At 32.4% G+C, this 14674-nt stretch overlaps 1 protein-coding gene across 2 annotated transcripts; it reads left to right on the forward strand.

The window, feature by feature from the left end:
* Nucleotides 1–494: 494 nt before the first annotated feature.
* Nucleotides 495–11775, forward strand: GrlHz (Gustatory receptor-like Holozoa). 2 transcript variants are annotated; one of them, XM_089651257.1, is made up of 8 exons: nucleotides 1173–1193; nucleotides 2687–2830; nucleotides 3896–4137; nucleotides 5371–5584; nucleotides 6814–6989; nucleotides 8369–8549; nucleotides 10036–10251; nucleotides 11481–11775. In XM_089651257.1, the coding sequence occupies exons 3-8, from the start codon at nucleotides 3932–3934 to the stop codon at nucleotides 11724–11726; spliced, it is 1239 nt and encodes a 412-aa protein (XP_089507383.1). In that variant the 5' UTR covers nucleotides 1173–1193; nucleotides 2687–2830; nucleotides 3896–3931; the 3' UTR covers nucleotides 11727–11775. The 2 variants fall into 2 exon arrangements, with proteins under 2 accessions (XP_089507382.1, XP_089507383.1); XM_089651256.1 differs by lacking the exons at nucleotides 1173–1193; nucleotides 2687–2830 and adding an exon at nucleotides 495–1053.
* The last annotated feature ends 2899 nt before the right edge of the window (nucleotides 11776–14674 follow it).

The raw sequence follows: 14674 nt of genomic DNA on the forward strand, positions 1-14674 counted from the left end.
TATTAATTTTATGAGGCTGATATTGAATCTATATTGCAAATTTATCAATAATACTCTGTGCGTATTCTAATTAATTAATATGTTATTTTATTTACTTTTGGAAATCAGGAATACAAAATTTCATGAGCACCAATTGTGCCATTTTGCAAAATTATTATTGGAATTACTGACCTTTAACAAAAATTATCTGGTTATGTTATGTTAATTCTTTGGAATTATAAATTCCTATGGGCCTTCACAACTAAACTCAGTTTTTTTTGCTCTGATGTTTTACGTTATGTACTGTGTACTGTATATCAATAATAATTACACAGATGTTTCATATTGTACACTGACAATCAAGGGATTAGTCACATTTGTTCAACAGAAAAAGTAGATGTATACTTACATATATTAGAACTATATATTATGATATTTATCATTGTTTGTTAAAAACTGTTGCCAACATATGTGAATCACTTTGTACGTATACATGAATTACTTTGGTGATTAAACCAACTAAAAACAGCTTTCGATCAATCTAAAATAAACACTATCAGTGCATCACTTTGTAGTTATTTGAGAGTAATAAACATGAATGCAAATCTCAAAGGTCATCCATCACTTAACGAAAACAAAAATTACGAGAAAATAATTTGAATGCATTAAAATACACCTTACATAAGATTAATAATTATTATCTTGTGAGGTTATCATCAACTTTAGAATAGCTGGCAGCACAGTGTGGGAATCTATTTCATATTGCCCGTCTTAAAAATAACATTGCAATGGATTTGAAGCATTAAGGTTTTGTAAGCAATTCACTTATTGTGAATTTGACTTGTGGTTATTGTTACAAGAGTCTGTGACTACCCGCAGTAGTCTGTGATGACAGTCAGGCTGCCCATTCGCTTGATAATGTCGTACTATGGCACCTGTGATGAAGTCGGGAGAGTGCAATGTTCCATTACGGATGGTGCGCAGTGTTCTACCTCGACTGCAAAACCTCAACATGAAATAACTAATGTGACAATCTCTACTACTTCTTCTTGTGTTGATATGTCTGGTATTGATGTAAGTAATGTTTGTTTAATTGATACACTATAGATGTCTTTTTTTCTGCACTTTTAGTGGGATGTCAGTTACAGAACCAAAATACTATAAATAAGTCCATTTAATCTGTTTTTCAAAGAAAAATGACTCTTCACTCCAGTGTAATGTTATTTAAATTTCATTTCAAATTTGTCCACAAAGAAAGTTGGGCTTTTGTTTATACAATGAGGTTATCTCCTACAATAAAATTTCATTATTTTTACAAAGGTATCTTATTAATTAGAGCATGCTAAGAACAGAACTTTTGGAATTTTTGGAAAATACTGAATAGTACTAAAGATATTTAAGCCATTAAAATGCTGATATTTGCGGCTGGACAAAAAGCGTGTGACATCTAAATCAAGTTAAAAATTAAAGTTACAACTGTAACTCTCTTGTCTCTCCGAGTATTATTTGCCATTTTACTGAACTTATGTATAATTTTATATTATTATTTGATTGGTTTTTTAATTGTACGTAACCTGTATTTAATTGCATTTTTACCTGTATGTATGTAATTTGTAGATTTTTGCCTGTAACTTAACTGAGTTTTTATAACTGGATAGTTCTCACCAAAGATATTAGAAGAACGAGATGTGCTATGAGCAGTTCATACCGTGTGGAAATGTTTTGCCGAGTGTCGCCGGTTTCGTTCACCAATACTACTGCACACCTTCGCTTACGCTAAGGTATCCGCACTAATACATAGAACAGATTTCTGTGCGTACACGTCCCGATACCGTTCAAAGTACCCTAATTAGGTAGTACTCCGGCTACGGTCCGGCGGCCAACATAGCATATCTCGTTCTTCTAATATCTTTGGTTCTCACGTAAGTGAGAACGTCTGTAAAAACCCAGTATAAATAAATCACAGTACCAGTGCGGCGGTACTGCAGCAATGCCGTTCGAATTATGAATTGTACTGAATCGTGTGTCATGTGATGCCTCGAGACGCCATTGCATCCACGTTTTACCTAAGTTCACTTTGAAAGCTCATAAACTAATTTTAGTGTCGTAATTAACTCTTATATGATACGTTTTCATCAAAACAAAACATATTCTAATGCGACGCTGTGTCAAAAGTTCAAAGCAATCGGGGAAGAACTTTCGGAGATTTAAGATTTTGAACAAATGAACATTTTTATTTATATAGATAGATTGTGTTGAATTTATTATCTCTTGCAAAGTTACCAATTTGCAGATTCTACATTATTTGTTGAGGCCGTCGATATTTGTGTTTCTATTTTAATAGAATTTTCAAAGCCAACACCATTTTAACACCTTCAATATCTATTAATACAGCCAAACAAAAGAATATTATTTTGGTGGCGGAAAAAAAAACATTAATTTTTGATGTGCTGATTCCAAAAAAAAACTTCTTTTTTTTCACAGCAGCTCTAGTTATTGAAGTACATCTTGACAAAAATTTGCACTTCTTAGATAAAGAATTTAATGAAATAATGGAATTTAAGTAGAAACAAAAAAAAATTATTAATCACAAATACAATTTAAAAAAAAAATTTAATCTTATAAAACAAAATTTCTTGCTGATCTAACAACTACATAATGCTTTTGTTTTCTTGGTTTGCTAAAACTGTATTATTTTTAATGAAAGCAATGGCCCCCAACTCCAACCTACATGCCATATCTCCAAAACTAGAGCTGAAACACCAAATCTGACTGCATTTTTGGATTGTGCACGACAAAATTAGACAATAACAGTTAAAAACCCCAGGCACCAAAATGAGTGTTGGCCAGTGTAATTATTATGTTGCCCTAAAATAAAGCTATCTGGCTAGCTGGTCAGGTTAACACTGTCAGCTGAGTAATTGGGCCGAGCAGGGAGGGCGGCCATTAGATGAGACTGTGTCGCCCATTTACTCATCCCTAGCCATTATTTAATAATTTGTGCGAGAAGTGAATAACTTGGTTCTAAAACAGTTTTTATTTTATTATTATACTCTGTTCCTCTCTTAGAATGGGTTGTTTCATAGAATTTGAAGAATTAAAAATTATAACAATATGCAGACTTATATATATAATTTTTTCGTTATTATTCTATTTCTCCATAAGTTGAGCTCCAGGAGCTCGTGTTTATGAGAGGAGTCTTTATTTAGTTCTAATGATTTTTTAAACAATAATCAAAAACTTTGAAATAAATACAAACATAATATTAACATAGGTACACAAATTAGGAAATTGTGTTTTTAAAGATAATTAAAATAATACATCTTTTTACAGATTAAGTAAGCGTGAGGAAATTAAGGGTACAATATATCAAAAAAAAATTTGGAAAAATAGTTTTTTTTAAAGACAATCAAATTAATATATATATTTTTTACAGATTGAGTAAGTGTAAGAAAATTAGTGGTACAATATATCATTATCCAATTTGAGGGACTTAATTAACATTTTGAATTGTTCATAATTCACAGTTTCGTTACACTAATTTTATTTTTGGACAATAATATATTGTACCATCTCACACCTAAATACAAATAGTGGTGCTGAGCCGTGGTCGTTCTAAGCATAGGAATGGCTATTGAGCCATTAGTTTTGAATCTATTGCTTATGATATCTGAGGGGTGAATTTTATAAATAAAATATTCTTTATAAATTTGATATAAGGCGATTCTCTTATACAATTATTATTTAAGTTCTGTGAAGCAATTGTAACTGTAAACTCATAATGATTTAATTATATACTTGAAAGCAAATTATTTCTGTACATACATATATCCGTAAACTCAGTCATCTTTTAATAGGTCCTTGTGTTGATTTATAAGTACCTACTGTTATTAATATATAGTTATATGTATTTCAGATTGGTGAAATAATCGAAGCAGTTGACTCGGAGCTTATGAGCACATCAGCTGTTCTGTCCTACTGCAAATCCAAGATATTGTATCCTTATCTCCGGTTCCTCTCCTTCATGGGACTGCGCCCCGTGTCACTTGACCAACTACAGAATTCCAAAATAGTTTTGTATTTATGGCATTATCATACGGTACAGATATCGTTATTGATATGTCTAGGATATTTTCTGCAATACATGTCATGTTTCCGGTAAGAACCTACAGATTTCTTTACAATAATATGTGTGGGATTTCAGATACAGCTTTATCTATCATGTTAAGTATAAAGAGTAAGTCTTGTCTTTTACAACAAATTTTCAGGAGACCGATTTCAAATTTATGAATTGTGATTACTTTTATTAGGTGATTGTAAAAAATGCCTATTTTTTATTGATTTTTTATTTTGATGCCACGTGAAGATATATCGGAGATTAAAATTTAGTTTTTTTAATTGTACTCTTTATAGTATTTATACCTAGCATGATAGATATTATAATACCATTTTTTCACTTTAAGCAAAAGATTTTGAGCAAAATTCAGCAGTATTATTAAATTTGTAGATGTAATTAAAAAAAATTGTTAATGTAATGTGATGAAATATGCACAAAGTGCATTAACTTATAGTGCAACCACGAAATATTATTTTGAAAAACCAATTTTTTCATGATTTCAATTAACAATTTCAATTGTTATTAACACACTTCGGCCGGGAAAAGTCGATTGATGCTTAAGGCCGGGAAGGGTAGTTCTACCTTTTGCGCTGGCCTCATTTCAATGGCAGAAAAGACGGAATTATTCAAGTTTTTACATGAATATTATATACCAATCTCATTGTAAAGGTCCCAACTATATGTACATAATTATCGAATCGTAATGCAAGTCTTTTTTTAAATTTGTTTTCGTGCCTTTCGTTTACATCGGTATTTCAACAGAAGGATAGTATATTTTTTGTTAGTGAAATAATTCAATTCCTGGAATGAGGGTTTTTATGACCGTGACACCCGATTCGAATCCAAACAACTCCTATGTGCAAGCGAGCGAGAGATGTCGGGCGTATTTAAAGAAAGCAGGTATGAGCAAATACCGATAGGTGGACCGTAATAAACATATTACAAGGTTAATTGAGTTGCATTTCAAATAATATTCTTAATATATTATAATTGGGTATGCTGACTTACTATGTAGAAATTTTTATTATTTTCGAAGATATAGCGATTTATAACAAATTAAAGAAATTCGCACGGGACCTTTATTTTCACCCGGACTTAGCATAGTGCCAGCGCAAAAAATACCCGGCTAAAATGTGTTAACATTATTTTGTCTTTTCTGAAAGTTTTCTTTTTGGACATATTGAGTCGTTTCAACAAGTGAAATGCATTACATATTCAACATTACAATAATATTTTGTTTATATTCACACTAAATAATGCAATTACTTTGACAGGAGAGATCGAGGTTTTTGCTATAAAGTGGATTTTCTACCAGAAGACCTTTACTACAATAACTCCGCCATAGAAGATCCCCATGCACGGATATGTTACGATGGGTCTATTATGGGCTTCGTCATCCCCAATATTCTGCATTTTTCTGGATACATTTATGCTATTTATTTATTCAGAATATCGGATAATGAGCAACTTCAACATTTAATGGAGAGGGTAATGACTTTCAACTTCCTAAACTGATGAAATTTCTACCAATAAAACTTGGCCCCCTACCACAAAACATAGAACCATCATCGCCAAAAGATCGTAACCGGCAGTGTTGCTCAATTAACATTTTTTTAAACTTAAGCATAGTAAGCGAGCGACAATTACTTAGAATACCGAATTATCACGGCAAATTTGATTCTGTTCTTCTATACACTTTATCTTGGGTAAATTTATAACAGTGGTCTAAAATTTAGTTTAAGCAAAACAGTTGAGTGACCATTGCCGGATATGCTTAGCACAGGATGGTAAAAACAATTTGAGTTTTTTCGTTTTACACAGCTATACATTGTACTATTTCATATTATTATTTTGTAAATCTAAATCTAATAAAATATACTTTGCCTCCTACAATATCGTTTATGATGTTTTGCATATCAACCAAAACGTTATTTTGGAAATAATAATACTATGCAAAACATCATAAGCAACAAAGATTAACAAATGTATTGTAAAATAGCTGGGCAAAACAAAGTGATTCCCGAAGCAGCGCAAATTTAACAATTTTTGTAATGCCATGTGGATGGTTTTCGATAAAATAAACATTCGCTATAAATTTTAGTATCTACTCTGAGGACAGGTTGTTTCACAGAATTTGAACAATTCATCAAATTTCAAGTTCTGTGAAGGTGCTATTCAAGTTCTGTAATTATTTCAGTTTTGTGAAACAAATGTCCAATTATGATAAAATAACAGAACCTTCACAGAACTTGAAAATCGGCTTCGAAATTTTATGAATTGTTCAAATTCTGTAAAACAACCTGTCCTAAGTATATTTCTTAAAAATTGAGAAGATCATCTCCTGTAAAATTTCGTTTTTGTCGGTTACGATCTTTTGGCAATCATGGTGCAACACCATTGTGACAGACCTTGCTATATTCTCGTAACCTGGTCTATTTCAGCTATCATGCTATGCCACGGTGCATATAATGTAATCTGTCAGTCCCGTAAAGAGTTAATTGATTATTTCAGTAGGTAACTTGTTTTCGTTCCCGAGTATGACTGCAGAATTCCAACGTACATACTTCACATCGAATATGCTTAATTTTTTTCTAATAATGTAATGAAATAATGTTCCAACCAGAATAAATAGAATGTAATAAATATTCTCATTGACACATCTGAAAAATAAAACTATAAATTTTCTTTTGCTAAGAGGTTTGGTTTTTATGTTTCAGGTGTTTTTGCTTTCTTCTTTTCCTCCACAAGGATCCCCTTACACGAGTCCAAGAAGATTGGTTTTGATTTTGTGGTTTTATATATTTGGGAGTATTATTTGGACCGTTTTATCTCTCATAGCGATGAATTTAATGATGATGGATGGAATCATAGAGTTCCACTGGATAATACCGAGGTAATGGATACAGCAATTCTTTAAAGCAAAATTGTGAAAATAATAATACTATTTTAGCAATAAACTCTCCTTTATACAGCAATTCTTTAAAGCAAAATTGTGAAAATAATTATACTATTTTAGCAAGAAACTCCTTTGGCGATTTTTTTTCACCGCCGTTCCTACGGTCCATTTTTTTAGTTCTAAATTTGGCTTTCAATTACGCCAGTACTAAATTATCACGGTATACACTAGCTGATTCTATTTTCGTAATAACTTGTTTTTTTGCTAAATTATGTTTTGTAAATTGTACTGTCTTACCAGATAATGTGTTTATATATTTTTTCAAATGTGAATAATGTCTGGAGTCATTAAGACTATGGCATCCCCAATCGGGGTAAGTTGTGAGGCTGAAGATAGTGGAGAGGGGAAGGAGATGAGGAAGAGGATGGTGGGGAAGTATATATCCAGATCTGATCACCAAACATGGTGAAAGCCATTTCAAGCAACGTTTCAATTCTAAATGGTGGTCTTAGACCAGGACGATAGTGAGAGTATCTTCCACGCTGGAACGTACTGCAAATATTATTTTAAATGAGTAAATTGTAAATGAGTAACACAAATTAATTAAATAAAATATACTTGCACACGCCGGGATTTGGACCCGCAACCTCTGGCTTGCTAGTCGAGAGCCTTACCCCTCGACCACGGAGACCATTATGAAAATAGTATATAATCTTATCATAAGTAGTTTCCTCAGAATAACTAATTATATTCAGAGAAATGATTTTTTTTAAATATCCTTTTCACCCAAGAGGTTAAGAGTGATCTTGGACATATAAAGTTCAGATTTTAAGGCGTACTTGAGATTTGTATAGGGTTAGCAGCTGGTTACTATTGAAGAATCTGCCAGCCCTATACAAGACGCCCAGTTTTTCGGAATCCAGATTTACATCGGCTTCTTTAGAGCCCTGATACTTGAGCTGGTCTGATATACTTACTCCAAGCATTTCAATAGAGTTTTTATTGGGGAGGATGCTTCCAACAAAATGCACCAGACAGTCATTGACCTCCCTCTTTGCCGAAATCAGATATGCTGGGTTTTTGAGATGTTAAAACTGACCAGGTTGGCCTTATTGCAGGCACGAACCTTCTCGAGGTGGTGGTCAACTTTTGTCTCAATATTTCCCGAGCTGTACGGACATCATAAGTGGAAGGGGACTTATCAAAAAGATACCCTCATGAAAGGTGCTGTTGTCAGCGTAGCAATGAATCGGGGCACATACAACGAGATTGTTGATGTATGTACAACAAAAACAGCGTCAGCTACAAAAACATATTTTATGTTTTATTTTTTAGGAATTTCGCCCATAAACCGAATTTTTTCCATTATTTTTCAGATCTGATAAGCTTATAACCTTAACTAAGGTTCTGCTGGCGATGACAACTCTAACCCATGACATGGTGCAAGCCACCATCATCACTAGTTACTGTTTGCAAGCTCAACTCCTCACAGCGCATCTTGACTTCCTCAGAAACAGATTATTAACAAGGACAATTTCCTCACTTGACTGGATGCGGGTTTGTCTTTGAAATTCATTATTTTTGTACTATGCACTTCTTCCTTACTTTACAACAGAATACTTAAGAAATAATACATTTATGACTAAAACGCCTAATATGCCTAGTCTCTTCTTGAGAACCATTTTCAAAACTAGAATTGATTGTGTCAAGAATTCAGACAAGCGATAATGTACCTACGTATAGTATATTTTAACAGTAAATATTTCAATTGTCATTTTCAAAATTGGAACTAACGTGTCAAGGCTTCAGATGAGCAATAAAGTGCCTACCAATCTATAATACCTCTTCTCTCTTTGTATTTGTTGTACTTATGTATATTATGTTGATTCATTTTGTTCCTATCTTATTTTTACTATTCTATTTTTGCTATAATATGGTTAAATTGAATTGCAAATACCATTCATGTAACTGGGAATGAAAATATTATTTAATTTAAAATTAAACAATAACTTTGTAAACATCACTTATAGGTAAATACTTAGGACGGGTTGTTTCGGAGAATTTGAACAATTCATCAAATTTCAACGTTCATTTTCAAGTTCTGTGAAAGATTTTTTCAAGTTCTGTTTTAATTTCAGTTTTGTCAAGCAACTAGCCTACAATGATATAATAACAGAACTTGAATAGGACTTTCATGAAAAAGAAAGAAAATATTATTATTTATTTTATTGTTTGTTAATTTGAAAGCACTATACACGGTGTCCGGAAACTCGTAGTACAAGCGGGAAACTGGAGAATCTACACCACATGGGGAACCCAAATAAACATAAAGTTTTTTGATTTGAGCATTTTCACAAAAAAAAAAAAAAACAAAAAAAAAAAATTTTCGGCTATTTTAGGGTTAAAGTTTTTTATGGTGTTTAGGGTTGAACAACAGATGTTTTAACCCTGCAGAGCAGAAATATTTTTTGATTACACCGGATTAAATGAAGGGTGATTTCAAAATAATGCTTCAAATCCGAGTTTCTTCATTTGTTTTACTTTCAAATAGTTTTAATTAGTTGGGTACTTTGATCTTCAGTAATAATTTATAAGAATTTGATTAAAAAAAAATCAACTTCTAACTCAATTTACTCGATAACGAAAGCTCAAATAAAAAAAAAATATACTACAAAATCGACTCCAAATGTGATGTAGATTCACCAGTTTCCCGCTTGTACTACGAGTTTCCGGACACCCTGTATAATGTAATTAATTAATTATTACTTGTTTTATGTAAAATCCCGAAGGACGTAAATAAATGTATAAATAGATAAATAATAAAATAAAAATTACCATATATTATATTTTTATTTGTTTGAAATGTGTATTTCTTTAATTTAAATTTCTTATGGTCAATCTTTAATTAAAGTCAGATTTTGTGATTTTTCAAGGGTCTAGGCCTATTCCATTTGCAAGAAAGTATTATTTGCTGACTAGATTCTAACACAACATTTCACAGGTCTGCGCTAGCATGTAAGTAATTATTGGTTGATGATTTCAGGAAGTTGCAGAGTTTAGAAGATTACTGAGACACCTGAATGAGGTTCTGGCACCAGTAATATGTATATTTACCATCGTTAACATATCTTGGGCTTGTTCGGGACTAGTGTGGCTCGTCAATCTAGATAAAGTTGAGGCAACCATAAAACCCATATTCGGAATAAGTTTTTTGAATGAAACTCTATGGATTTTGGCGTCTGTCGTTCCCTTTATCTCAGTAAGTACCTTTTTAATAAAAATATGTGGGCATTTAAAATCCACTTTCAATAATATTATTATGACCCTTGTAGTTGAGTAGTCCTAAGCATCAGGTTTGTACCCAGGCGTCGCTGGTTCAATTATCTGCAAGCTAAGTCCTCCATCATTGCACAAGCAACAATATCAGCTTTTATTAACGGGAGTGGTATTGTCTGGTTATTAATAACCCTGCAATTTAAATCTTTATTTAAAAAAATATATATATACACGGTGTCCGGAAACTCGTAGTACAAGCGGGAAACTGGAGAATCTACACCACATGGGGAACCCAAATAAACATAATGTTTTTTGATTTGAGCATTTTCACAAAAAAAAAAAAAAAAAACCAAAAAAAAATATTTTTCGGCTATTTTAGGGTTAAAGTTTTTTCTGGTGTTTAGGGTTGAACAACAGATGTTTTAACCCTGCAGAGCAGAAATATTTTATGATTTCACCGGATTAAATGAAGGGTGATTTCAAAATAATGCTTCAAATCCGAGTTTCTTCATTTGTTTTACTTTCAAATAGTTTTAATTAGTTGGGTACTTTGATCTTCAGTAATAATTTATAAGAATTTGATTAAAAAAAAATCAACTTCTAACTCGATTTACTCGATAACGAAAGCTCAAATCAAAAAAAAATATACTACAAAATCGACTCCAAATGTGATGTAGATTCACCAGTTTCCCGCTTGTACTACGAGTTTCCGGACACCCTGTATATAACGTAAAACATCTGTATATTTGCAGTCACTCCTAGTTAGTTAGCTGCTATCATTTATGAAATCAAAATATTTCCAACATTTTGAAAGTCAAACATTCCCGGTTTACAAATAACCTGTCAATATTTGAAAGTCAATTCCCTGTTTAGAAATAACTTGACAATATTTGAAAGTCAAACATTACCGGTTTACAAATAACCTGATAATATTTGAAAATCTCCAACTACTATCATAAGTCGAAGATGTTGCTTATGTGCAATAAAGGAGGAATTAACTAGTCGAGGAATCGAACTCACGAAGCTCGAGTGTCAACCCGGTGCATTTGTCAACTCGTCCACCGACCGGTCGAATTTATTTATTGCATCTCACTATACATAAAACACTTTTTTTCTCATAAAAATCAACCTCACTAGGACTGAGCCTGTATCGAGGTTAACAATTAATTTATAATTAATTATCGAATTAATTTAATTTATCTGTTTTTGTAGGCTGCCCGTCTCACAAGAGCTTGTTCTTCTACCCAAACAGTAGGCCATGAGATAATAGTGCGTCCATTCCTCCATCAGGACACACCTCAAGCAGATTTAAATACAGTTTTAATGTTTGCCTCCAGCCTGCAGCTATCAGCCAGATTATTTAGAGTGCCAATAACTGGGAGATATCTCTGCCTGGCACTGACTCTGTTCAGCATTTTAATATTCACACTGAGCATGTGTCATTATCTTCAAGTTTGATAGGCGAAACATTCACAAATAAAGCAGTGCGTTTGGGACACGATTCAAATGAGCTCTTCATTAAATTATGTATAATTATTGTTTGTAGGTTGGCACACCAGCGACAATTTAGTTCCAGTAACTATGTAATAACATTTTGCATGCGATTGTGACCGAGTTAAGTCATTTGCATGGAATGTTTCCTACCAAATATCTGGCTATTTGAGGAGTACAAAAGCAAAACCGCCACCATCCACCAATGCAAAATTTCAGCATAAAAAATAAAAAGATTTGCACATTTCAAAATTTTTTTTGTTTTACATTGAAAGTATATGCATATTTTTATTAGATTCGAATTTTCAAATCAATCATTTTTGGATTTGTTTCTGCTCTAAAGTCAAATATGTTTTGAATAGGGGAGGTGTTGCAGTTTAACTCAACTTAGTTGAACCTGAACATTTGTTAGAGTGGTGGTTTTGCACTTCAACTAGCACGGCGGCCATATTGTATTTGCGAAGTACTTGCATGTTTTCTGGCTCGAGAGTGGCACTTTTGAACCCCAACAAAAGTAGAAGAGAGGCGGTTTTGCATTTGATCATCATTTTAAAAGTCGTTTTTGAATGTCTTAGAAACGTTTTCGTTTTGTTCGAAGATTGTATGGTGTAGAGAATGAAATATAGATTACTAATCAATCGTTGGGTCAAAATGAACAAAGTGTGGATAGCGACAGTTTTGCTTTTATACGCCTCGTAAATTGTGATGATGAAAATTGCTTTAATGAAAGTCAGATAGATAGTTTGTATCTAGATTTTTTTCAATATGAATTTTCCACCCTAATTTTTAACTTCTTCGCCACAAATAATGTTAATTGTCATTAATGTTGCCTTGCCAGGTAATGATTTATTCAACAAAATATTATTAATATAAAATAAAATCTATATCCGTGCCTTTTCCGTCCATGGTCAGACTTATATTTATCATATTTTACTAAAATGCCTAATAGTAAATCGATAATCTAAGTTAAGCGTGTCAAGGAATGTTTATTTTTACTTCAAATCGGCACTGGAGTTTATAAATATAGTTAGTACATTGACTGTTACAATGCTTAAGGTATTATTAATAGTGTTAAGAGGAACGGCTGCGGTGCCTGTTTCATACAAAATTTTAATTTGGATTTACGGCTAAAATACTAGAGTAAACTGTTTTTTTTTTTTTTAGTTAAAAGACATGGTAAATATAAAGTACGCATATGGATCAGATTTTCGATTTTTGCCTTAAATTATAGAATATAGGCCCCAGAAGATGACGATTTTACATGATTTTACGAGGCATCTTTGGCAATTTTTTGTGACCAAATGGAAGATATTTTTTGAAAAAATCTCACATATCCCGTCTCAGGCATATAATGAACTATACAATAAAATTTGAATCTTCACTGAAAAAAGTTTTATTTGCTTCAAAAGCCGAATTTGGTGGCCACAAATTCAACGTATATTTAACTAGCTTTTTTGTTATTGTCTCATTCGCACTTTCTTGAGTCGGGCTGGCTAGAGTAGGTGAAGCACGGGCCGGGGGGCAGGGGCCCCGGAGAGATCGCCTGCCTAACAAATACATGCATACATACCTACGTCAATCGTCCTTCATTTATTATTATTATTGCTAGTGTATGTATATGTGACATTCGCAGTCAGCCCGCGCGGACATATAATTGACGAATTTGTTACTTTGTTTACGAATAATATTATTTTTAAACTCCACAGTTTTTAACCGAAGCATCCCCAAATAATTTATTTCATTCAACATGGGTAAGTAATCATTATTTGAGCATTTTTAACAATGATAATTAGGTTATGAATTAGGGTACTTACGTTATTGATTTTTATAAAATGTTATTTGTGTTTTAGGTCGAAAGTGGATACGTGGTAAGCCACCCAGTATGCACTGGAAAAAGAGGAAGTGCAATGTCAAAAAGACAGAAAGAACTCGGAACAGGTGAAAATTAAATGCAATATTTATTATAAGTATTTATTTTTTACGGTAAAAATGTAATGTTTTTTTGTTGTTTTCAGTTCCGTAAATGATGTTAAAGATTGTCAGGCTAAATTTGCCAACAAGGATTTTTTCGATGCTAAAACATCGATGTGAATTGTGGGATTTTGAGCAAACGGTAAGCAAATAATTTTATTTTCACAAGAACAAACTCTCGAGAATGTACACAATAACATCAAGATACCATCTTTTGGTTAGTAGTGAGAGTTTCATTTTATTGCCGTTCAGCTTTTAGTTTTGATGACAGTGTTTTTACACATTGGTACAATTCAGTATTACACCGACGATCTTTAATTAAAAGTGATTAAATTTAAGAATAAAAACCGTCCTCCATTTTTGCCTATAATTGCTTGTACTATTTTGTCGAATTTGTAAGTATAATCACTACACATATTGATCATACCTTGACAGTATAATATGCGGTCTTTTGTTTTCACGGTTTGATGCCTGATTTTTTTTCTTTTAGTACCGATGTGATTGAACCCGAAATATCGTCGCAGAAAATGTCAGACGTATCACCCGACATTATATAACATATAAGTAATGCCTTTAGTTAGAAAATTGAAATTGGAAAATTTTGTGGTTGACTGACAAATTTTATGAAATTAAATTTTTAATTAAATTTTATTTATGCAATTATTTATTTGCTTATTTATATTGGAGTCTGTTCTTACTATACAACTACTACCTGTCCGACTTTTTTTTATTTTTCACCTTGTGCACATGTATTGTGTAGATTATAAAATAGGATTTTTTTCAGTATAAAAAATCTGGGACTAACTACCATAAATGTATTCCTCACTGCCTAGAATGGACGGAAATAATTATACCGATTCATTGAACATTTTTTAATAAAATATGCTTGTTGCTATTATTCTTGCTGTTATTGTGCTGCTATTTTTATTTATAGTTGTATTACT

The sequence above is a fragment of the Hesperophylax consimilis genome, chromosome 4 (assembly GCF_061612785.1).
Source record: "Hesperophylax consimilis isolate HC1 chromosome 4, BYU_Hcon_1.0, whole genome shotgun sequence".
NCBI lineage: Eukaryota > Metazoa > Arthropoda > Insecta > Trichoptera > Limnephilidae > Hesperophylax > Hesperophylax consimilis.